At 45.7% G+C, this 26,378-nt stretch overlaps 1 protein-coding gene across 1 annotated transcript in view; it reads left to right on the forward strand.

Moving 5' to 3' along the window:
* CCL22 (C-C motif chemokine ligand 22) overlaps window positions 1–24,951 on the forward strand; it is a 45,372-nt gene extending 20,421 nt beyond the window's left edge. The window contains exons 2-4 of the mRNA XM_067719528.1: window positions 19,254–19,357; window positions 20,574–20,697; window positions 23,206–24,951. Of these exons, the coding sequence (XP_067575629.1) occupies window positions 19,254–19,357; window positions 20,574–20,697; window positions 23,206–23,290 (313 nt within the window). The 3' untranslated portion in view covers window positions 23,291–24,951. The remainder of the gene's footprint in view (window positions 1–19,253; window positions 19,358–20,573; window positions 20,698–23,205) is intronic.
* The last annotated feature ends 1,427 nt before the right edge of the window (window positions 24,952–26,378 follow it).

Consider the following 26,378-nt stretch of genomic DNA (forward strand, 5'->3'; position numbering starts at 1 on the left):
AGGGGGAAAGCATTTGGTTTTTCACCATTACGTATGTGTTGGCTGTGGGTTTTTCATAGATGCCCTTTATCAGATTGAGGAAGTTCCTTTCCACTTTTAGTTAGTTGAGTATTTTTTTTATCATTAAAGGGTATGGGGGCTTCCCTGGTGGCGCAGTGGTTGAGAGTCCGCCTGCCGATGCAGGGGACACGGGTTCGTGCCCCAGTCCGGGAAGATCCCACATGCCGCGGAGCGGCTGGGCCCGTGAGCCATGGCCGCTGAGCCTGCGCGTCCGGAGCCTGTGCTCCGCAACGGGAGAGGCCACAGCAGTGAGAGGCCCACGTACCACAAAAAAAAAAAAAAAAAAAAAAAAAGGTATGGAATTTTGTCAAATTCTTTTTCTGGGTCTATTGAGATGATCATGTGGTTTTTGTCCTTTATTCTATTAATATGGCATATTGCATTGATTGTTTTTTGTATGTTAAACCAGCCATGTATTCCGGAGATAAATTCCACTCGATCATAGTTAATCCTTTTTATATTTTGCTGGATTTTGGTTTGCTCATTTTTTATTTAATAGAATTTTTGCATTTAGATTCATAAGGGATGTTGGTTTTCCTAGTTTTGTTTGTTTGTTTTTGTTTTCCTTAGTTTTCTTTTTTGTGATCACTTTTTCCGGTTTTGGTATCAGAGTAATAATATTGGCCTCCCAGTGTTACTGACCCAGGTGCTTGGACTCTTCAATCAATAGAAATTGACAAGAGGCCAGATGAGAAATTCAGGCAAGGCTTTATTGGGCTCTGGCTGCAGCAGGAGGGAGTGAAAACAAGAAACAGGTGCCCTTGCTTTCTCTCTGAGGAGAGCAGGCTGATTCCTTAAATGGGGTGAGTGTAAGGGGTGGATTGGTGGGTTGGGCTGGAGGGATGGCTTAGGTGGGCTGCCCACCCCCTTGGTGGTGCTGTGTGCAGGGATCACACAGAGTACCCTGCTTTTGCTCTTGGCAGAAACGGCAGCTGGTTTTGGCCTTTTTGTATCCTATTCATAATTTGCCCTACCTGCACATGCATGCAGTTATTTTTAGTCCCTTATAGTTTTTTTGTATTCTCGAGTAGACATTTATCCAGGTACAAGGACTCCAGTGAAGGGTTCCAGGTGCCGGGTCCCAAGTCCCAGCCTATCTCAATAGAATAAGTTGGGAAGTATTCCCTCCTATTTTTGGAAGTTAGAGAAGGATTGGTGTTAATTCTTCCTTAAACTTTTGTCAGAATTCACTAGTGAAGCTATCTGAGCTTGGCCTCTACTTTGTGGGAAAATTTTGATTACTAATCCAGTCTTTCGGCTTGTTATATATCTGTTCAGACTTTCTATTTCTTTCTTAGTCAGTTTTGGTAGTTTTTGTCTTTCTAGGAATTTGTCCATTTCATCTAGTTTATCTAATTTGTTGTCATACAGTTACCCATAATATTTTCTAGGTAGTAATATCTCCTGTTTCATTCCTGATTTTGTTAATTTGTGTCTTTTCTCCTTGAGTCTAACTAAAGTTTTGTCAGTTTTGTTGATATTTTCAAAGAACCAACATTTGGTTTCATTGATTTTCTCTGTTGTTTTTCTGTTTATTTCCACTTTAATCTGTACTATTTCATCCCTGCAGCTTGCTTTGGATTTAGTTTGATCTTTTTTTAAATTAGTTTCTCATGATGGAAGTTAAGGTTATTTGAGATCATTCTCCTTTTTAAATATAGGCATTTAGAGCTGTAAATTTCCCTCTATGCACTGTCTTAGCTGTATTCCCTAAGTTTTGATGTTTTGTGTTTTGTTTTTATTCAACTCAAAGTACTTTCTAATTTCATCTGTGGCTTCTTTTTTACTCACTGGTTATCTAGGAGTTTGTTGTTTAATTTTCATGTATTTCTGAATTTCCCAAAATTCCTTCTGTTAGTTTATTCAATTGTGGTTGGAAAACATACTTTGGATCATTTCAGTCTTTTAAAATTCATTGAGGCTTGTTTTATGGCTTAACATATGGTATATCCTGAAGAATGTTCTATGTACACTTGAGAAGAATGTTTATTCTGCTATTGTTGGGTTAGAATGTTCTATAGATGTTGGTAAGGTCCAGTTTTTTTATAGTGTTGTTCAAGTCTTCTATATTCTTATTGATCTTCTACATATTTATATTAATTATTGAAAATGGGACAATTGAAGTCTCTATTATTGTTGAATTATCCCTTGGATTCTGTCAATTTTTGATTCATGTATTTTGGAGTATTGTTAGGTGAATATATGTTTATAATGGTTGTACAATTAATCTTAATTTAGAAGCATCTAATTTGCATTACTCTCAATTTAATTTCAGTAATACACAAAACCTTTGCTTCAATCCCTCCCCTCTCCTTCGTGTTATTATTTTCATATAAATTACATCTTTATACATTTTAAATCTATCAACCCAGTTTGACAATTATCGCTTCATGCAGGTTTCTAAATCAGATGAGAGAAGAAAAGAGTTATAAACAAAAAAAATTTATACTGTCTTTTATATTTACCTGTGTAGTTACCTTTACTGGTGCTCTTTATTTCTTTTGTGGATTTGACTTACTGTCTTAGGTCCTTTTATTTCAGTTTGCAGAATTTACTTTAGTATTTCTTGTAGGGCATGTCTGCTCGTGACAAATTCACTGTTTCTGTTTATATAGGAATGCTTTTATTTGTAATTTGTTTTGCAGGACAGCTTTGCTGGATAGGGAATTCTTGGTTGACAGTCTTTTTCCTTCAGCACTTTGAATGTGTTATCCTTCGGCCTTCTGGCATCCACGGTTTCTGATGAGAAGTCAGCTGTTCATCTTAGAGGATCATATGTATGAGATGAACTGTTTTTCTCTTGCTACTCTCAAGATTCCTTCTTTGTCTTTCTACAGTTTTACTGTGATGTGTCTAGTTGTGAATCTCCCCCCTCCCTTGTGCTATAATTGTCATATATATGTCTATATATATGTGTTATAAACCTAACAGTATAGTGTTATAATTATTTCTTTACATAGTCTTATGCCTTTCAAAGAAGTTAAGAGAAGAAAAGAGAAAATATATATTTATAATGGTTTTAAATTAACTTACATATTTATGATTTCTGGTAGTCTTCATTTCTTCCTGTGAATTCAGGGTAATTCCTAGCGTACTTTCCTTACACCAGTATAACTCACCTCCCTCCTTCACGCTATTACTGTTACATATATTACATCTTTGTATGTCATAAGCCCAACAGTACACTTTTATCATGATTTTTTAAAATTTATTTTTAAATTTTATTTATTTTTGGCTGCACTGGGTCTTTGTTGCTGTGTGCAGGCTTTCTCTAGTTGCAGCGAGCAGGGGCTACTCTTCTTTGCGGTGCACAGGCTTCTCATTGCAGTGGTTTCTCTTGTTGTGGAGCACGGGCTCTAGGCACATGGGCTTCAGTAGTTGCAGCATGCAGGCTCAGTAGTTGTGGCTCACAGGCTGTAGACTGCAGGCTCAGTAGTTGTGGCGCACAGGCTTAGTTGCTCCACAGAATGTGGGATCTTCCCGGACCAGGACTTGAACCTGTGTCCCCTGCATTGACAGGCAGATTCTTAACCACTGCGCCACCTGGGAAGCCCTCTCTCCTCTCCTTCTGAAATGCCCACTGAACATATGTTGTTACTATTGATGGTGTCCCACAGATTTCTGAAATTCTGTTCATTTTTCTTCATTTTTTCTTGCATTATTCAGATTGGATAACATACTGATCTGTCCTTAAGTTCACGGATTCTTTATTCTGCCAGCTCAATTTTGATTTTGAGCCCCTCTAGTGAAATTTTCATTTTAGTTATTACACTTTACAGATCCTACTGGTTCTTCTTCTTTTTTTTAAAAAAAAATAATTTCTTTGTCTTCATTGTTATTTTCTATTTGATAAGTCTTTGTCCCAATATTTTCCTTTAATTCTTTAAACTTGGTCTCTTTTAGGTCTTTGAATATGTTTACAATAGCAGCTTTGACAACTCTGTCTTCTAATTCTAACATCTGGATCCCCCCAAAGAAAATTTCTATTGACTGTTTTGTTTCTTAGGTATGGGTCACTTTTTTTGTTTGTTTATTTGCGTGTCTTGTAATTTTTTGTTAATAGCTAGCTGTTTTAGATCATATATTGCACCAACTCTGGATCCTGTTACCCTTTCCCCACCACTGGGGCTGTTGATTGTTGTTTGTTTCTTTTTTTGGTAACTTGTCTGGACTAATTCTATAGATTTTGTTTCCCCCAGAGCGTGTGACTGCTGATGTCTCTGCTCAGTTATTTTTTATTCTTGTTTTTTTATTTTTAAACCTGGTACTAGGGTCAGCATTCCTTGATTGTTAGCCAATGGCTGGTCAGAAGTTGTGCTTAAACATCTTGAGCCAGTAAGGTTTCTACCCTTTGCTGAATGATCTGTTTGTGTTTTCGGGGTGCAGCTAGTTTACAAGTCTACTCCAGATTTTAACTCCTGTGTTTGCAAGGCCAAATATTAAGATCATGCTGAGTAGCTCACTAGAACCTTCTCCAATATCTTCTGAGATGTGTGCAGACTTTCACATGCACATAGCCTGCAGACTATCAGAGATAAGTCGAATCTTACTGAGAAGAACTTTGGCTTGTCTCATTCCCCAGACCTCCCTGTTAAACTTCTGGCTGGTCTGTTGGTCTATTGCTTTTCCCAGCCAGTATTGAGACCTCAGGCTAGCTTTGCTATTTGCCTCTCTGATTGTGTGGCACTGAGACCACTATTATTTTCGATAATGCCTCTGGGCATGGAATTTTCTGAACCCTGAGCCAGTAAAGCCACCCCTTTCTATACTATGAAGCTGAGGGGAGGAGAAAGATAGGCACAGCCTCAGGCTGAACACCACAGACTCATATCTTCTTACTAGGATTCAGTAGATTTTCTTGAGTAAACATTTCTCAATTTCTTGTATGATGTATTAGTTTTTTATTGCTTCTATATCAAATTATCACAAACTTAGTGGCTTAAAATTATAAAAATTATTATCTTACAGTTCTGTGGGTCAGAACTATAAAATGGGTCTCATTAAAATCAAGGTGTCAACAGGGCTGCCTTCCTTCTGGAGGCCCTAGAGGAGAATCCATTTCTTTGCCTTTTCCATCTTCTAGAGGCTGCCCACATTCCATGGCTTGTGGTCCTCTTCCATCTTCAAAGCCAGTAATGGACCAGTCAAGTCTTTCTTACACTGCTTTCCTCTTCCACATTTAAGGAACCATTGCAATTACACTGGGCCTACTCAGGTAACTCAGGATTGTCTCTTTATTTTATGGTCAGCCGATTAACAAGCTTAATTCCATCCTCAGTCTTAATTCCCGCTTGCCATAGAACAACATATTCAGAGGTTCCAGGGATTAGGACATGAACATCTTTGGGAGGCCATTATTCTGCCTACCACATATGATTTTGATAAATTTCCAGTTTTCAAATGGTTGCTTTGGGTCATTTTGCATAGTTTTATCATTGTACTTTTCGGGTGAGCGTTTTCAGAGGTTCTCAGTCATTCTGGAAGTCCCACCCCTATATGATAAATTCTTACAATGGAATGCTATAAAGGAACGAGAATGAGTGAGCTGAAAAAAGGCAACAACATGGCTAAATCTCATAAACACAGTTTTGAATGAAAGAAGTCAGACACAAAAGAATGATTTCTACGTGACTCAGAAAAACTGGTCTAGATATTAGGAGTCAGAATTGTGGCTTCCCTTGAGGAGGTAGTGATTGGAAGAGGTCATGAGGGGGCTTCTAGGTGCTTATAATCTTCTGATTTATTTTTTACTTTTTGTTTTGAAGTAATTTCAAACTTACAGCAATCTTGCAAAAATAGTATGAAGCATTCCTGTATTCCCATCACCCTGATTCATGGTTAACATTTCGTCGCTTATTTTTTTAAATCATTCTCCCTTTCCAGATAAGGGGTACAGACCCATGCAGTAAATACAGCATACCCGGGGCAGTAACTACATGCAACTCAGAATAAAAGAATGCAAAAGGAGGGTCTCTTTCCTTCATGGTTCCTCCTGGAGGATCCTCTCCTCAAACAGGCAGCTATTGGCCAGGGAATCAATACTAATTTAGGTCATCCTCCTACCTGAAGGCTTCTGGGGATTCCAGATGCCCTTAGTTCCCCCTCTCCTTCTCTGTAGTCCCCCCTTTTTGAAGAGATCACCAGGCAACAGGGAAAACAAATCACAAGCCACCACCTCTTGTCTAGGGACTGTGAATTGGGGTTTTCCTGGGCCAGTCATGTCACCTCTCCAGCTCAGACTTTCCCCATCTGTGAAATGAGCAATGGCCATTCATGCCCTTTTAACTCCAAAGGGCTGTTGTGAGGATCATTTGGAGCAGAGAACGAGCAGGTCTTTGATTCCCCAACAGCATGGCAGTGGCAAGCGTTACTAATCCCCGTTTCACAGAACTGGATCCTGAGCCCCAGGAGCACGAGGCTTGGTAGTCAAGCTTTTGCTGCCAGTTGGAAGTGGAGCCATGCCAGTGTCCAAGTCTTAGGGTATAGCCGCTCTAGTCACACCCTACAGGCTTTAAGGTACCTCTTGTTTTCATGGAACACTAAAAAACCAAATTGGAAACCCACAAAACATATCAAATGGCAGAAGAGATAAATGGAATGTTAGAATTGTTTGTTTTTCTAAGAGATTTCTTCCTAGAAAAAAGCAAATGTGGTTTCACAATGGGACTTCCTCTCTGAATCCAGGCCAGAGCAAGCTGTTCATTCAGGATAAGGTGCTGGAGATTGAATCATCTTTTTCTTGCCTGTTCACTGGAAGCCCTTGGAGACTTCCATCATTTGCAAAGACTAGCTGACTCTTCATCAAGCTTGTTTCCTTTTCTTCTTGGGCAGCCAGCTAGATAGTTTCTCAGCCTTTCCTGAGGTTAAATGAGGCCATGTGTCTGAATTCTGGTCAATGGAATGTTAGCAGAGCTGATGCCCCCCAACATCCAGGTCTGGACCATAAAATCCTCCCATGCTTCATGCCCTGCTCTATTTTCCCTTCCTTGGCTTCCTGCAGATGAGCACAGTAACCTGTTAACAATAGTAGAGACACAGAGGGAAGGAGCCTGGGTCCCTGAATCATCACTAAGGGAAAAGCTGCCCCATTAATCAGGAATACCCATTCTGGACTCTGTGTGGTGGGAAGTCAACTTTTATCATGTCTGAGCCATTATGTAATTTGGGGTTTGTCTGTTACAGCATCTAGTGTTCCATCATCTAATACATGTTAGTTTACCTAATTCCAACAGTTTTTTTAACCACAAAAGACATTTTATATCCTTCACATGTTTAACAATTTCTCCATCCCCCATAAACCAAAGATATTTTCTTATGTCTCTGTCAATACCTTCAAAATACAGTGTGCTCCAGAGCTCCATCTCCCCCTCCCCTCTCTGAAGTGGATCTTCCTCTCATGAATCTGCCATCACAGGGGATTCCAAAGGAATCTTTGGAATCAGAATAGGAATGGAGAGGGGACAAGGGGACAAGGGGAATTGGAGACAGCAAGTATAGAGTATTCTTTTGAGTTTTACTATAAAAGTGCAGTATCTGGAGGTGGATGTGTGGTCAAGGCACTGTTTTCTTAAGATGGGGGAAATAAGGGTATGTTGCACGCAGATGAGAATGATACAGTAGAGAGGGGGAAATTGATGATGCAGGAAAGAATGGGAGAACTGAGGAATGATGTCCTTGAGTAGGAGAGGAGATTAGTCAGGAGCAAGGAAGATGCATGTCCATGGGTAGATGCAGTAGTTGCAGGTGGGTGTGTTCTTCTGGTAACTTCTCTTTTCTCAGGGAAATAGGAATCAGGGTCATCAGTTGAGAGTGACGATCAAGGAAAAGGGGTCAAAGGTTTGAGTGGAGAGAAGAAAGAATGAAATAGTGTAGGAGAATGGGAAAGCAAACAAGCCAGGAAGACGTAGCAGGACTTTGAGGCAGTATGGAAGGACCTCAAGAGATTAGTGATCTTGAATTTTCAGTTAGCATGACTGGTTACTTCTCTCCAGCCATGTTCAGCTGCACTGGTGCAGGCGCAGTGGGTGAAGAGTTGGGTTTCCACCTGGTCTTGGATTTGTCAGGAGGTAGCAAGAATGGGAGTTGAAGTTATTTGGGCAAGAGAGTTGAGGGTATAGGTAAATGATGCTTGTAATGAAAGACCAGGGAAGTTGAGTTGAATTAGGAGAGAAGCAAGGACCTGAGTGGGGAAAAGAGATAGGATCAGTTTGGGTACGGTGGAAGGATAGTTGAAATTGGATACTCAAAATGATGAGCTGGGCTGAGAGATGATGGTAGTTAGAGAGTGGGGTGTGTGAAACTGAGATTATGCAACTGCAGTTACTGGTTATGATATGGTCAAGATGTGACCTTGGAAGTGAGGGGCTGAGGTAGGTGGAGGATAAGCTTATTGGAGGAGAGATGGTCATAGAACTGAGAGGCTGGTTATGTCTATGACAGAATCATGCTAGAGGGAATGACCATGAGCTGGGAGCTAAAATTATCAGTGAAGGAGAGGGAGTGACTAGGGGTGTACATGGCTGCCACAAGGGGTAGGTAATGGATGGAGACTCTGGTGACATGCATGTCAAAGAATCTGGGGGTTTTAGGGAGAAGAGAGGAAGAATGGCTGGCTTGGAAGTAGCTATGAAGAGCAAAGAGGATGCCTATCCTATCCCAGTCTTGTGGTATGACGGTCCTCAGGGAGAGAACAGCGACTGCTAAGAAAGCTGCAAGGGAAGCAGAATCCACAGGGGAAGCAGAGTCCTCAGGAGAGAACCCAGCTTAGAGCAAAAACGTGAGCAAAAAGATGAAGAGAACAGGAAGACACAGGCAAGGGTGTCCATTCATTACAGAACTCTCAGTAATAGTCAACGTCTGGAAACAACCTAAATGTCCGCTGCCAGGGGAATGGATAAATAAACAATCGATTGGTTCAAAATAGAGCTAGTTCATTTTCACAACAGTGAAAATGAATGTACTAGGTCCACATGGATCAACATGGAAAAAAATCTCACGAACATAAACTTGAATGAAATAAGCAAGTTGTAAAAGGTTACATTCAGTACGATGCTACTTACATAAAATATTAAGACCCACAAAACAATGCTATAATATATTATAAGGCTATAATAGGATAATGGTATCCAAGGAAGGACCCCCAGCAGCTTCAGAGTGATGGTTTTGTGGTTACCCATGGAGACAGAGGGAGGGGAGGTGGGTGGGGGTGGGAGTAAAATAGCTTTGGTTGTATCTAAAATATTTTACTTCTTAATGAAAAAAAAAATGCTGAAACAAAACACAGCAAAATATCAACTGCTGTTAAATCTAGGTTGTGGGTTCTCAGATTTATTTTAATTTTTTGTATGTTTGAAAGATTTCACTTGAAAAGAAAAAAGAACCTGAGTGTATTATTATAAAGTATGGTGATCAAAACAGTGTAGTACTGGCACCAGGATGGACAAACAGATCAGTGGATTAGAACTGAGAGTCCAGAAATGACATCATACATTTAGGGGCAATTGATTTTCAACAAGGGTGCCAAGACAATTCAATGGAGAAAGAAGGGTCTATTCAGCAAATGATACTGGGACTGGATAGCTACATGCAAAGAATGAAGTTGGACCCCTACCTCACATAAGATACAAAAATTACCCCCAATTGAATCAAAAATGGAAATGTAAGAGCTAAAACTATAAAACTCTTAGAAGAAAACATAAGGATGAATCTTCATGCCCTTGCCTTAGGAAATGGTTTCTTATATATGACACCTAGGGCACAAGTAACCAAAGAAAAAATAAATTGATGTCATCAAAATTTAAAACTTTTGTGCTCCAAAGAACACTATCAATAAAGTAAAAAGACAAGCCAGGGATTTCCCTGGTGATACAGTGGTTAAGAATCCGCCTGCCAATGCAGGGGACACGGGTTCAAGCCCTGGTCTGGGAAGACCCCACAGGCCGCGGAGCAACTAAGACCATGAACCACAACTACTGAGCCTGAGCTCTAGAGCCCGCGGGCCACAACTACTGAGCCCGCGTGCCACAACTACTGAAGCCCGCGCACCTAGAACCCGTGCTCCGCAACAAGAGAAGCCATTGCAGTGAGAAGCCCGCGCACATAAACAAAGAGTAGCCCCCGCGCGCCACAGCTAGAGAAAGCCTACACGCGGCAACAAAGGCCTGACACCGCCAAAAAAAAAATTAATTAATTAAAAAAAAAAAAGACAGGCCGGAGAAAATAAGGATCTATCAGGATACATAAAAAACTGCTACAACACAACAACAAAAATATAAGCAACCCAACTTAAAAATGGGCAAAGGATATGAATAGACATTTTTCTGAAGAAGATATACAAATGGCCAATATGCATATAAGATGCTCAACATCATTAGTCATTAGGAAAATGTGAATCAAAACCACAATGACTGGGCTTCCCTGGTGGCGCAGTGGTTGAGAGTCCACCTGCCGATACAGGGGACACGGGTTCATGCCCTGGTCCGGGAAGATCCCACATGCCGCGGAGCGGCTAGGCCCGTGAGCCATGGCCACTGAGCCTGCATGTCCAGAGCCTGTGCTCCGCAACAGGAGAGGCCACAACAGTGAGAGGTCCACAAACACACACACACACACACAAATAACCACAATGACATCCCACTTTATACCCACCAGGATGGCTATAACCAAAAAGGCAGACAATAACAAGAGTTGGCAAGAAAATTGAAAAATAGGAACCCTCATACATTGTTGATGGGAGCATAAAATGGTAGATCCTCCTTGGAAATAGTCTGGCAGGTCCTCAAAAATTTAAACATAGAATTACCGTATGACCTAGAAATTCTATTCCTACTTATATACTCAAAATAGTTGAAAACATATGTTCACAGAAAAATCTGTACACAGATGTTTATAGCAGCATTACTCGTAACAGCCAAAAGGTAGAAACAACTCAAATGGCCATCAGTGGATAAATGGATAAACAGAATATGATGTATCCATAAGGAAATATTATTCAGTCATAAAAACGAATGAAGTACTGACACATGCCACAATATGGATGAACCTTGAAAACAGATTAAGTGAAAGAAAGACACAAAATACCGCCTACTGCATGATTCTGTCTATATGAAATGTCCACAAAAGGCAAACTCACAGAGACAGAAAGTAGACTAGTGGTTGTCAGGGTCTGGGGAGAGGGGGAAATGGAAAGTGACTGCTAATGGGTACTGTGTTTCTTTTTGAGGTGATGAAAATGTTTTGGATTTAGATAGCGGAAATGGACATACACCTTGTGAATATATTAAAAACCACTGAATTATATACATCCTTTACAAGGGTGAATTTCATAGTATGTGAATTATATCTCAATTAAAAAACAAAACCGGGGACTTCCCTGGTGGTCCAATGGTTAAGACTGTGCGCTTCCACTGCAGGGGGCGTGTGTTCGATCCTTGGTCAGAGAACTAAGATCCTGCGTGCAGCGCGGCCAAAAAGCAAAACAAACCCAAAAAACCTAGGATCCAATCCAGTGTGGTCCCAGCAGATGACTTCTATTCTCTGAGCCTTGGTTCCTCATCTGAGGGGACTTACAGTAACCCCGGCTGCACCCACCTGAGATGGACTCTCAGTCGATCTAACGAGCCCGTCTGACGGGGCTTGTTACTCTCGCGGGTGCCTCTATTCCTAGTCTGATCGTGGCTGCAACGATGAGTGGCCACTGTGCACCTGGACTCTGGCATCAGACCTGAGCACAGATTCAGGCTCCACCACTCACTGGGTGTGGAATCTAAGTCTCAGCTTCCTTCTCTGAAAAATGACGATGATGATGGTGGCCGCTTCTAAGTGTTGCTGTGGGAAGATGATGAGATAGTTGGTGTAAAACACAAGACACAGTACATCTGGCGCTCAGTAAGTACCAATGGGCTGCTGTCGTCTTTTCTTCTTCTTCTTCTTCTCCTTCTTCTTCACCTCCCCTTCCTCCTCCTTCTTCTTCCTCCTATTACTGTAGTGGTTGCCACTGTGGCCAATTAACCCCAAAGTCTTTTACTTCTTCCTCCCCACCCCTCTCTCTCCATCCCAGGATTTCCCCGTTGCCTCAGAGTCCACCTGTCTGGCCCAGGCCCTCAGATAAAAGTGCTCATCCTTCCTTCCATTTGTGGGACAACTTGGGGTGCTGATCTCCTCCCTGCCAAGTAGATGGATGGCAGGATGTCCCCTAGAAAACTTTGGCTCCTAGCTGCTCAGAAGTCAGGAGCCTGGGGTGGTCCTCCCAGCCCCACGTGGAGCTCTCTCCTGGGGCCCCTCACCTTTGCTGAAAAGAGGAAGCTCTGAGGCAGCTATTCAGGGCAGGGGCTTTCTCTTTGCCTCTCAGTGGAAGCAAAAGCCCAGACACTACTTCTAGGAATTTATCCACCAGTTGCATTCTCCCTCATGAGTAGGTTCAGGGAAGGTTATTTCGGCATTTTTATGTAAATGCAAAAGACTGGAAAATCCCCAAACATCCATCCATCAGGGGACCAGCTATATGAATTTTGGTAGATCCATACAGTGAAAAACCAGATGGTCACTGGAAAGAACCCTTCCTTTCCCCCATTTCTTTCAAAGGAATGCCTTTATATATGTGCTTGCATAGACTGTTTAGGAAGGAAAAATAAGAAATCATTAAGCTTGTTTGCCTCTGAGAAGGGGAAATGAAATGTGGTTGGGAGGTCAGAGGTGAGAAAATTACTTTGCAGTCTACCCTTTTTTCTGGCTGTATGAATTTAAATTTTTATCTTTTTGAATTGGTCAGTCATGCATATGGAAAATAATTTCAAATCATTCAAAAAGGTATTTGGTGGAAAATAAGTCTTTCCTCCTCTGAGCAGCTGCCCCCAACCACTACCCCGTTTCCCTCCTTAAGGGCAACTAATGTAATGAATTGTTTGTGTATCTTTCCAGATATAAGCTATGCATTTCTGTAAATCCACATTTACATGTAATTAAGTGTATGTTTATAGAGGTAATATATACATAACATAAGCTTTACCATTTAAATTGTTTTAAAGTGTACAGTTCAGTGACATTAAGTATATTCACATTGTTGTGCTACCATCACCACATTCCATCTCCAGAACTTTTTCATCTTCCCAAAGTGAAACTCTATCCCATCAAACAATAACTCCCCATTCCCTCCTCCCCCAGCCCCTGGCAACCAGCATTCTACTGTTGATCCCTATGAATGTGACTACCTCTAGGTACCTCACAGAAGCCTCTAGGAATCATACAGTATTTTTCTTTCTGTGACGGGCTTATTTCACTTAGCATAATGTCCTCAAGGTTCATCCATGTTGTAACATATGTCACAATTTTCTTCCTTTTTAAGGTGAATAATATTCCAATGTGTGTGTGTCTATCACATTTTGTTTTTCCATTCATCCATCGATGGACACTTGGGTTGTTTCCACCTTCACGTATTTTTTAATAAACAAAAATTAATTTCAATAAAAGAAGAAGGAAGTTTAGGGGAAAGAGGATTTGATCTGGGAGCTTCCCATGCATTGCCAGTGCTGTAGAAGGACAGAAGGATAGGGCATCATCAACCTCTTGACGAGGAGGGAAAACATCCCCTTCATTGGCAACTGCCCGTGATTCCCCGCCGTCAGCCCCGGGAGAGAAACTCCCCTTTCCTTTCTTTGAAAGCTGGTCCTTTGAGCCCTGCCTGGGAACTCAGGGCTCCTTGAACGCAGTACCTGCCTCTTCTGCACCAGGGAGGCCAAGGGCCCTGGGGGAGCAAAGGCCTGATGGCTGCACGTGTGGCTTACCATCTTTCCAAGCCCCAGGGAAATGGGGTGCTGGGTAGCAGAGGCTGAGCCAGCAGGAAAGCCTTGGGGCCCTGCCGAGTCCCTGGGGTTGCAGGTGCTCTCCAGGGGGGAGACCCTGGGCCCACTCCCTGGAGGGGCCTCCACGAGGGCCCCGTGTAAGGAAACCCCGAGTGCAGATGAAGAACCGTCAGGCCGGTTCTCTGTCTCTCACTCGCAGTCCTCCAGTGACAACCCATTTTTACAAGATGATTTCCACATTTAAAAAAATTTTTTTTTTCTTTTCTCCCCATGCTTTTGTTATGAAACATTTAAAATGTTCAGGAAAGTTGTTAGAGCAGTTCCATGATTCACTACTTCACTGCAACATTGTTAACATCTTGCCATGTTTGCTTTGTCTTTCCCTTTCTCTTTCTGGGCTATGATATACCTATACACATACATACATGTACATGCGTACAACACATTTGCACATACATATGTACACACAACCCACACGTGTGCATACACACACTCACATGTATACAATACACACATACATGTATGCATATACACACGTATACACGTGCACATATATAGGCGATACATACATGCATATACGTATGTATATGCACATGCACACATATATACACACATATATATTTCCTCTAACCTGAACTTTGAAAGTAGGGTCATCATGAACTTCACCCCTAAATACTTCTAGTGCATCTCTTACGAACAAGGACATTCTCTCACACACCTTTAAAATCTTTATGATACCTAAGAAAATCAACAATAAAGCCCTAATAGCATCTAATATTTAAATTTCCTCATTTGTCCCCCAAAGGTCTTTTATAACTGTTTTCAAAATTAGGATTCAATCAAAATCTACCTATTGCACATATTTGGCTGTTATGTCTCTTCAATCTCTTTTAATCTTCAATGTCCCTAATCCACATTTTTAAAAAAAGAACATTGACTATTTGTTGATCTCCACATGGTCGTCTTGTAGGAGACCCGGAAGGCCCCACCTTCTGGAGCTGTCTGTTTTCTTGCGGGATGGCTCACCTTCCTCTAGCCCCTGTATTTCTTGTAAACTGGAAGTTAGGACTAGAGGCTTGATTAGATTCTGCGTTACACCTTTTCTTTTCTTTTTTCTTTCAAGACTTAATTTTTTAGAGCGGTTTCAGGTTCACAGCAAAATTGAGAGGAAGGTACAGAGATTTCCCACATGCTTCCTGCCCACAGACAGGCGTGGCCTCCCTCACTATTAACCTCCCCCACCTGAGTGTACCTTTGTGACAAATGATGAACCTACTTTGACACATCTAAATCACCCAAAGTCCATAGTTTATATTATGGTTTATTCTCTCCTGGTGTTGTGTAGTTTATGGGTTTGGACAAAAATATAATGATGTGTATCCATCATTGTGGTCTTATACAGAGTATGTTCACTGCCCTAAAAATCCTCTGTGCTCCACCTCCTCATCTTTTCTTCCCTCTAAGCCCTGGTAACCGCTGATCTTTTTACTGCCTCCATAGCTTTGCCTTTTCCAAAAGGTCATATAGTTGGAGTCATAGAGTTTGTGGCCTTTTCAGATTGGCTTCTCTCACTTAGTAACATGCATTTAAGGTTCCTCTATGTCTTTCCCTGGCTTGATAGCTCTTTTCTTTTCAGCCGTGAATAATAATTCCATTGTCTGAATATACCACATTTTATCTGTTCACCTACTGAAGGACATCTTGGTTGCTCCTAAGTTTTGGCAGTTGTGAATAAAGCTGCTATAATATAGGCTTTTGTGAGGACATAAGTTTTCAACTCCTTTGGGTGAATACCAAGGATCGTGATCATTGGACCAGAGAGTAGTTTAACTGATAATATATACATAATGTAAAATTTACCATTTTAATAATTTTTAAGTGTACAGTTCAGTGGCATTAAATACATTCATATTGTTGTGCAACATCATCACCATCCATCTCCAGAACTCTTCCGTCTTCCCAAACCAAAACTCTGTATCCATTAAAAACTAACTCCCTGGGGCTTCCCTGGTGGCGCAGTGGTTAAGAATCCACCTACCAGTGCAGGGGACACGGGTTCGAGCCCTGGTCTGGGAAGATCCCATATGCCGCAGAGCAACTAAGCCCGTGCGCCACAGCTACTAAGCCTGGGTGCCACAACTACTGAGCCTGTGCTCCAGAGCCCACGAACCACAACTACCGAGCCCGTGTGCCACAACTACCGAAGCCTGCACTCCTAGAGCCCGTGCTCTGCAACCAGAGAAGCCACTGCAATGAGAAGCCCATGCACCACAACGAAGAGTAGCCCCCGCTCACCTCAACTAGAGAAAGCCTGCACGCAACAACGAAGACCCAACGCAGCCAAACATAAATAAGTTTATAAAAAAAAAACCCCACAAAACTAACTCCCCATTCCCTCCGCCCTCCAGCCCCTGGTAACCACCATTCTAGTTTCTGTCTCTATGAATCTGATTCCTCTAGGAACCGCACAGAGTTGTAAGCATGCAATATTTGTCCTTCTGTGACTGGCTTTGGGTAACGCCTTTTTTTTTTTTTTTTCGCGGTACGCGGGTCTCTCACTGTTGTGGCTTCTCTCGTTGCGGAGCACAGGCTCCGGACGCGCAGGCTCAGCGGCCGTGGCTCACGGGCCCAGCCGCTCCGCGACATGTGGGATCTTCCGGGACCGGGGCAGGAACCTGTGTCTCCTGCATCGGCAGGCGGACTCCCAAACACTGCGCCACCAGGGAAGCCCTGGGTAACGCCTTTTGACAAGAGGTCTTCCAAGGCGATGCTGTGCACCTTCAATGCACATCCATCAGGAGGCTCATAGGAACTGCAGCTGAACAGGCCCTGCCTGGCCCTGCATGCAGCCCCTCCCATCTGGCTGCCCCCTGCTCCCTGACCCACTCTGCCCCAGCTGCTCAGGCCTCTCACCCTTTGCCCTTGCCCCTTCCTCCCTGGCAGGTTTCTTAGTATCTTCTGAATTTCAGCTTGCCTGTCAGCCCTCATAGAGTCTTCTCCTGACTCCCCAAACCTGCTTCCCCACAGTCACTGTCTATTTTTCTCTGTTTCATTTTATTCGCGGCACTCACCACAGCCTGACATTACCTTATTTGGTTTTGTTTTTTTGTGTGTTTTTTTGCCTGTTTATTGTCTGTCTCCAAGGTAAACATGAGAGCAGGGACCTATTCACTCTGTGTCCCCAGATCCTGGCAGTGTACCTGGCACGTGGCAGGTGCTTGTATTACTCTCCTCTTGCTTCTGTAACAAATGACTTGGTGGTTTAATACACCAATTTATTAGCTTACAGTTCAGCAGGTCAGAAGTTCTAAATCAGCCTCAGTGGAGTAAAACTGAGGTGTCGGCAGGGCTGTGTTCCTTCTGGAAGCTCTAGGGGAGAATCTGTTTCCTTGCGTTTCCCACCTTCTCGGGCACATAGCGTCACATCATTTGGACTTCCGCTTCTGTCATCTCATCTCCTGTCTGAATCTGACCCACTCGCTGGCCCCTCTTATAATGACCCTGTGATTGCTTTGGGTCCATCCAGAGAATCCAGGAAGTCCCTCTGTTTTTGTTTTTGTTTTAATATTTATTTATTTTGGCTGCTCCGGGTCTTAGCTGCGGCACATGGGATCTTCGTAGCGGCATGTGGGATCTTTAGTTGCGGCATGCGGTCTTCTTAGTTGCAGCATGCAGACTCTTAGTTGTGGCATGCATGTGGGATCTAATTCCCCGACCAGGGATCGAACCCGGGCCTCTTGCATTGGGAGCACAGAGTCTTACCCACTGGGCCACCAAGAAAGTCCCAAGGAAGACTCTGTTTTAAGGGCCTTAACTTCAACACACCTGCAAAGTCCTTTTTACCAGGTAAGGTCACATGTTCACAAGTTTGGGGAATTAGATATGGACATTTTGGGGCGGTTCATTATTCTGTCGACCAAGGGCTCAATAAATATTTGTTGAATGAATGAAAGAATGAATGAGTGGATGGATCCCTCTACAAATGGAGTGCTGAGTCCTGAACTCCAGGATGGCTTATCTACTTACAGGCAAGGCCCCTCTTCCTCTGAGCCCGGGTTTCTTCTTCCATTAGATGTGTTCTGAGCACCCACCATGTACCCCACTCTTGGTAGACCCTGGAATGCCAAGACAAATAAAGGGAGACCCCACCTTCTAAGAGCTTGGAGTTTGGCTTCTGGGAGGAGATTGAGAAAGAGAAAACCTGATGTAGTCTGTTCAAGTCCACGTTCTAGGTCACCTCAGAGAATTTTGGAGTCCTGAGGGGGTGTGTTTACCTAGAAGGTGACATTTCAAATGGCTCCTGATGCACGAGTAGGAGTTTACGCGGTAGAGAAGTGGCAAGGGCATTCACGGCCAGGGACAAGCACAGACCTCTTTGAAAAACTCTGAGGACTGTGGATGTGATTCCTCAGGGGAGTGAGACCAGCTGGGCAGAGGTGATGGGGTCGTGTCTGGAATGGAGGCCTTGAAGGCCACAGTCAGGGGCATGGGTTCAGGGGGCCACAGCAGGGTTTTGAAGCAGGAGAGAGGCATGTGCAGCTTTGAATCCGGGCTACTCACTCTGGTCACTGCAGTGTGGATAGGGGAATGAGGGGCCAGCATCTGAGCCTGAGGTGCAGGTGGCCTGGACTGGGCAGGGACAATGGGGATGGAGATAAGTGGACAGATCCGAGACAGACTGAGGTAGTAGAATCAGTGGGACACGGCGGTAGATTGAGAAGGGGCTGGGTGAGGAAGAGCGTGGAGACAGCTGCGGAGGAAGGACAGGCAAGATGGAAATGTGTGGAAGCTCTTTATAGCTGTTGAGTGGACCATGAACTGGCCCAAGCTGAGACTTTGTGAGAAGCCCTAGAGGACACCGGTGATGGGGCAGAGAAACTAACCCAATGGCTTCATAGGCTTCTCCCTTTGAAGACCGATCAGTGATGAAGGTCACCCTTCATCAAGATGGGCCTCAGTTCCAGGTGAGGGTTCAGGGCTATTTGGCTCCTGTCCACATTCTCACTTGATTTACAAACAACCACTGGGGTAAATACGTAGGACTGCAAAACCATCTCTCCCATTTCTAGATGGGTAAACTCAGTCCCAGAGACATCCAGAGACATGGCCAAGGCCACACAGCCAGCAGACCCCAGGGAGAACAGGCCTCCAAGAGGCCCAGCTCAAGGGGGATTTTGCAAGTCTCTTGGGACCCAGAGGGGAGGTCAGGGTGGGGGTCCCCTTTGAGTGGTTCCTGGCCACAGAGAATTTCCTTCTCTCTGGAGGAAGTGGGAGTTCTTCTTTCATAACGTGAATGTCAGAGATTCTGGGCTCACTGGTGACTAAGAGTGTCTGAGACTTGTGGGTGTAGCAAGCGTTTAAATACCAGAGCTTCCTGTCCTTTGGCGATTGTAGACACCTGAGCTGGGACACACAGGACGAAAGTATGGCCAGCCTGCAGACCCCACTCCTGGCTGCCCTCATCCTCCTTGCTATGATACTTCAAGCAACAGAGGCAGGTGAGGCTGGGAAGAGGGAGGGCTCTCTGCAGAGGTCAAGGTCAGATACTGGAGTATCATCCTCATGTGGTAGAAAGAGCACTGAACTGAGAGCAGAAGACTCCAATCTGCCGCTGGCTCTTGGGCTAGTCCCATTGCTTCTCTGGACCTCAGTTTATACATCTGTTAGATGGATAGTCTTGAAGGCTTGGAGTCTAGGATCTATCTCAGCTGGGCTCGGGGTTGTAGTGGGCATGGCCCAGCGTCTCCTACTCCAGAGAACTCAAGGGTAGGGCCTTGGGATGTGAAGAAGGAGCCACTGAAGGAGGCCAGCTGGGGTGGGTAAAGGCAGGAGCAACGGTAATAGATGTTCCCTTGGAAAACCAGTCCTGCCCTCTCACCGCCCCATTTTTCTCCAGAACCTGCCCTCAACACTGGGTTCCTGATTTCTCTTTCCATCCCAATGTACACTCTTCTGCCCTATGATGGGCAGGGGAATGAGAACTGGACTGGGAGTCTGGGAGCTAGGAACAACACTGCTCAGTTATTGGGGTTCCTGAACACCTTCCCTGCATGACAGGCCCCATAGGGTAGGTACTATTATTACCCTCTGGGTCTGAGGAGGAAATCAGGTCTCAGATGTTAAGTGACTCACGGCAGAGTGAGACTCGAACCCGGGCTTCCATGCCTGGACTCTGCCTGAGCCCTTGTCCTGACTCTCCAGGGTCATGCTGTGTGATCTGGGCAAGTCCTCCCCCATCTCTGGACCTCAGCCTCACCATTTGCACCATGAAGGGGATTAGGGTAGATGTGAGCTGAAGGGACGTTCTCAGGTTACCTGGGAAGTTCTTCAAAGTGTCCACCTGGTTCAGCAGGGCTGGGACTAGGCACCGAGCTTTTCCGACAAGCTCCTAGGTGATGCTGATGGTGTGGGTCCACAGACCTCAACTTGAGTAACAAGGTTCTAAGGCTCCTTCCTGTTCAGCGTGTCTGGTCCCATCTAGAGCTTAGGGCATTGTTGATGCTCGGTCATTCTGAATCCCTCTCCCTTGAGCTGACCAAAGCAGAGTGTAGACTTTGGGCACTCAGCGGCTTCTCAGAGGCCCCAAGAGTGGGGACTTTGAGGGCCCAGAATCCTCTGGACACCAACCTTCCACGTGATAACAGAAAAGCTGGGTCAGAGGTTTGGGCCAAGGGAGAGCAGCCTGTGACTCCTCTGAGCACCCTTCTCCCCCAGGCCCCTACGGTGCCAACGTGGAGGACAGCATCTGCTGCCGGGACTACATCCGTCACCCCCTGCCCCTGCGTCTGGTGAAATATTACTACTGGACTTCGGAGTCCTGCCGGAGGCCTGGCGTGGTGTGAGTAGGAAGCCGGGGAGACAAGACCTTGGAGAGCTTGACGGGTGGGGCCTGGGAGGCTGCAGGTGCACTCAGGGATGGAGGAATGCAGCCAGATGTCAGCTGGGAGCACTTGGCCGAACTAGACGGCTCAGCTGAGGCTTGGGTGGACCAAGAAAAATATCACGTTATCATTCAACAGATATTCTCAGGCACCTCTTATGTGCCAGGCAGCGTGCCAGGTTCTGAGGATGCAGAGGGTGCCGCTCCACCCCGGCAAGGCACATAGGTAGTGCAGAGCTGCCATAGAGCATAGGGTTCAGGGTACGGGCAGTATGCCTGGTTCCGCTGAGTCAGCAAAGATGCTCCCATCAGAAGCATCTTGGATCCCAGTGCCCTGGGAGTCAGTTACTTGAGGCAGCCTATTCTTACCAGGAGCATATTAAGAGCTGACACTAAGTGCTTCCTCAGGGCCAGGCACTGTTCTGAGCATGACTGTTTAATTCTCACAATGATCCTATAAGGAGGTGCTATTCTTTCCATTTTACAGATGGAGAAACAGGCTTGGGGCGGGGTGAGGGGAGAAGTGACTTGCTCAAGGTTGCCCAGGCTGGAACCAGGACTCCTGGGTCCTCGTTTAGGGCTTTCTCCTAAGGTTCTCATTCTCCTTTGCTTCTTTGCTTCCTTTTCCTCGGCCTGGAGCCTGCCCCCGCCCCTGCCCCTCCCCCTGCCCCTGCCCCTGGCTGGGTGACGGGACCTGTCCTTTCTGGGGCAGCCCCTCTGGCTGCTGCCTGCCAAACCACAGAGTGGGGGGTGTTTGAGCTTGGGGATTTATGACTCCCTTTGGGGCCCTGTCATCTTCTCATCTGAATCCTTCTCACTCATCTTCCGTCCCTCAGAGGGGTCTGTGGGTAAAGTACAAGAAGGCTGAAACAGGAAGGCCTGCCACAGTTCTGGTCACTTCAATACTGGGCCTCAGTTTCCCAATCAGTATAGCGGGAGTGATCACTTTCATTTATTTTTTTAATCAAACATGTAGAGAGTGCTTGGTAAGTGCTAGGCACTGTTATAGACGCTTTATAAACATTAACTCATTTAATCCTTCAAGCAACCCTATGTAGTAGGTACTGTTACAGTCCCAGGTACTGTTACAGTCCCCCTTTTTTTTTTTTTTTGCGGTACGCGGGCCTCTCACTGTTGTGGCCTCTCCCATTGCGGAGCACAGGCTCCGGACGCGCAGGCTCAGCGGCCATGGCTCACGGGCCCAGCCGCTCCGCAGCATGTGGGATCTTCCCAGACCGGGGCACGAACCCGTGTCCCCTGCATCGGCAGGCAGACTCTCAACTACTGCGCCACCAGGGAAGCCCCTACAGTCCCCTTTTTACAGGTGCATAAATGTGCACAGCGAGTTACGGGGCCCCTCAAGCATCACAGGGCAGAATAATAGTAAGTGGGAGGTGTACTGCTCAACGCCTGACATATAACAGATACTCAGTGAGAGACGGTACACATGTGATTATTGGATCTCGAGCCAGAAGGGATTCTAGAAAGAATGTGGCTCAATGAATGAGAAGATCAAAGCTCAGAGAGGGTCTGAGCCTTGTCCAGTGTCACAAAGCAGCCAGGGCAGGCTGTCCACGTGGCCAAGATCAACACTGCTTTGCTGCCTTCTTTGTTCTTTCTGTTTATTGGTCATCTGGAGGTGCGTGTGTGTGTGTGTGTGTGTGTGCACGCAGATCAGGGGTGTTTGTTGCAGCTCTGGCAAAAGTGGAAGCCTTAGCCCACTACTGCCATGTGGTCTTGGGCTATTGTTCACCTCTCCTCTCTGTGCTCAGGTCTCTCAGAGGGGCCTGGGTGGGGATGCTCGTTCACAGCGAGCACGATGAGTCAGGTCTTACCAGCTCTGGCACTTAGACAAGTTGCTTTACCCCATTGGGCCTCGCTTTCTTCAGCTATTAAGTAGATAGAATATTGGAGGCTCATAGGGTTGTTGTAAGGACTTATTAAGGAAATCAATGTTAAAAGTTCAGGCCAGGTCCTGGCACAATTATATATCACCTACTGTCTGCTGTGCACTGTTCTGAGCACTCCAGTTTATATTAACTCATCATATCGTCATCAAATTCCTATGAGGTTGGACCAGAATTATCATGCCCGTTTTACAGATGTGGAAACTGAGGTTCAGAGAAGTTAAGGGGCTTGCTAACATGTGGCAGAGCTAGAATTCTAATCCGGATAGGCTGTCTCCAAAGTTCATGCTCTTGGCTACTACCCAATACTCTCTCCCAAGGCAATGTCAGCAAAGATTATGGGACTCCTGGGCATTCTATTTCCTGGCCTGCCCTGGCACTCATGGCTGGGGCTGAAGGTATGGGAAGTCCTTGCTGCTTATCTCCCCCTCTCCGTCTTAAGAAATGTGTTTGCCTACAGCGGGTGTCTCATAATTGCTAAGGTTCTGCAGCGGGGCTGTGGCATCCTTGCTGCATGCTAATGGCACCTCCTTGTCTCCCTGGTGTTTCCGCCTTCCAGCTTGCTAACCGTGAGGGACCGAGAGATCTGTGCTGATCCCAGACTGCCCTGGGTGAAGAAAATTCTCCAGAGGCTGGACCAATGAGGCAGGCCCTGCCCTGATGACCGTGGCCTTGGCTCCTCCAGGAAGGCTCATGGAGCCCCACCTCCCTGCTGTTACAGCTGCTCCCCGACACCCTCTCAGCGGTACCAACAACCCTCTCAGCGGTCCCTGATCTTGATGTCTGCAGCTGTCACTCCCAGTCAAGCCTCCCACTGTCACTCTCATCTCCCCACTTACCCTTCCAACCCATCCTCTGCCCCACCAAAGCCAGAGGGTCCACAGTCCTGGTCAGTCAGTCCCCTGCTCAAAATCCTTCCATGGCTCCCCTTTGCCCTAGGCTGAGGTCAGAGCTCCTGAGCCTGGCATCCCTGCCCTCCAGATCTGGGTCTTATCCTTTGCCTCCAGCCCTGCCTCATTTCCCTCCATGCATGTTGGACTCCGGCTCCCTGTTCTCCCAAACCCATGTCATACATTTCCACTTCTGGCTCTTTTCCCGAGCTGCTCCTGACACCCAGAATGTCTCCCCATCCTCTGCACATGTCCAACCCCACCAGCCCTCCAGGGCATCACTCAACCTAAGCAGCCAGTAATTGAGTCATTTTTAGACTTCCCCTGGCCCTCTGTCCCCTTTTAACAGCCCTGATCACAGTCTACCCAGAATTCTCGGGAACTGGGAGCTTGTCCTCCAGCAGCACCAGCTGGACCAGTATCCACACCTGAGTTACTTTTGTCTCCCGGCTTCTGGCACAGAGCACAGGGCCTGGCTCCGAATCAGGGCTCAATAAGAGGCTGCAGGTTGAATCAATAAAAGTAATGTCCGTCTCCCACCTCTCAAGGGCTCTGACACATCAATACAGAGACTCAAGGTCATCTAGAGAAGGGCTGGCGGGGTTCATTAGGAAGCCTCAAATTTACCCAGATTCACCTTTCTTCCCCATGTTACCTCTTTAACCTTCTTGCCTCCCTTGGGTTTTTACTGCTTCTCCAACATCCAGGCCTGACCTCTTCAGAGTCCCGAATTTCCTCTTCCTCCTTCCCCAAATGGCTGACAACCAAATTCCTGCTATGGGGTGAATGAGTACCCTTGGCTTGCTATCATAAGCTCTAGTTATATATGTATAAGAAAAGAGGGCAAATGCTTAAAAGGCCCAATGGATGACTGGAAGAATTTTAAGAAATGTGTGGGAGGGGGACAAGGTAGAGATTTCCTGGTCCTTGGAGTGAATGTGTGGGGTATAGTTAACTGAAAGAGCCTTGGATGGAGGTTGTTCTCAGGTGGCTGGGGCCAGGCTAAGGACTGGGACTTAGGACTTATCTACACCTCTTTGAGGACCACAGCTTCCCCAGGTATCTGTGCTTGTTCCTTTCGGAGGGAGCCTGGTATAGTATGGCAGGGTGGTTGTTGCTGTGTGACCCTGAGGAGACCATCTAACCTCTCTGAGCCTCACCTGAGAATGAGAATACCTACCTTATGGGATTGCTGTGGGGCTCAGATCCAAGTCACAGAAAATGTGGCTTTGCCGGCCATGAAACTCAGTGTCTTCCAGGGCTTGTGTCCCACCGGGAACCCAAGGTCATTTGCCCACTATAGGCACCAGAAGTGTTAACCTGCCCACTGCCCATGCACAGGGCCTTCAATTTTTCTGGGATCTCCCTCCACTCCTGTCCTGCCCTTGCCCTTGCCCCTCAAGCCTTCTGGAAAATAAATCCTCTACAACAATGTCTGTTTTGTTCCTTGGCATGTGCTGCTCCTGTGAAGTGGGGCAGGGGACGCATGGCCCCTCTCTCCCAGTGGGGAGGACCTTGACGTTGATATGTGAGCTGGCTTGCCCAAGGTCACCCTGTGAGAAGGTGGGAAATCCCAGCTAGACATGAGGACCTGGGAAGTAGCTGAGCAGGTGCCAGCAGGGAACCCCACACATTTGTCCACCCTGGGACCACTTGTCAGCAGGAGCTGATGAAATCATTCATTCAGTCCTCAAGTCTAGATCTTTGAGCACCATATTCATCCATTCGTTCAATAACCCAATCTCAACCTTCCCACTTCAAGGGTGGACACAGAGGCAGAGGAGAGTATATCAGTCAGGAAATGCTACTTCTTGCAAAAAACAAGCCCCCAAATCTCAGTGGCTCAACTCCATAGAAGTTTTTTTCTTCTCACACGAAGTCTTATCAGGCATTCCTGGTCTGTGGGCGACCTTCCATCCATGTGGTCATTCAAGGACCCAGGCTGCTTCCTTCTCATGGCCCTGCCCACCTCCAGGACCAGGTCTCCTCTCCATCATCCAGCAGATGAGAAAAGAGAATAGAGGCTTGTGGGAAGGTTTTTTATGAGCTGGGCCAGGAAGAGGGGCTCATCACTTCTGCCCACGTGCCATTGGCAGAACTTAGTCACATGACCACCCTGACAGCAAGGGATGCTGGGAAGTGCAACCAAGCTGTGTGTCCAGGAGGAAGAGGGAGTGGGTTTGGGGAACACTTCAAACCCAGTTCATCTGGCGCTAACTTCCCTGGACCCTCAAATGGGCCTGCTTCCCTGAAGTTCCTGGACACAGCTCACTCTGCCAAAACAGCAATAACAAAAAAAGGACTCCTCTGCCCTTGTTGCATCTTCATTATTTCCTCGGTGTGCATACCGTTCCATGGACATCTTGGCACAAGTGGCCTTTGGGCCCCTTTGGATCTGGCTCTCACAGTGGGATTTCCAGGGTTGAAGCTACAGACACCTAGAACATTGTCTGGGAGGCATGGAGAAGCATGATGAAGGGCACAGGTCACGGATTCAGACAGATATAGGAATTTTCACTGGCTGCGTGTCTGGAACAAGTTACTTGGTCCCTCTGAGCCTCAATTTCTCCCTCTGTGAATAGGGGGCAATAAAAGCACATGGTGCATGTAGTTGTGAGAATCTCATAAGGAGGTACAGACAGCCCAATAACAAAATGGGCAAAGACTAGGATGGACAGCTCTCCGAAGAAGATATTCAACTGGTTAACAAGCGCATTGTAGGGCAGCAATGTTTGCCACCCCAGAATGTGTCTCTTTGGCATGAGGACTAACTTAGGCTGATTATTTTTAAGAAACAGAAGACTCGGGAAGTTTTCCTTGTTACTCCCACCTTAACTGCCCG

Source organism: Pseudorca crassidens, chromosome 20 (genome assembly GCF_039906515.1).
Source record: "Pseudorca crassidens isolate mPseCra1 chromosome 20, mPseCra1.hap1, whole genome shotgun sequence".
Classification (NCBI taxonomy): domain Eukaryota; kingdom Metazoa; phylum Chordata; class Mammalia; order Artiodactyla; family Delphinidae; genus Pseudorca; species Pseudorca crassidens.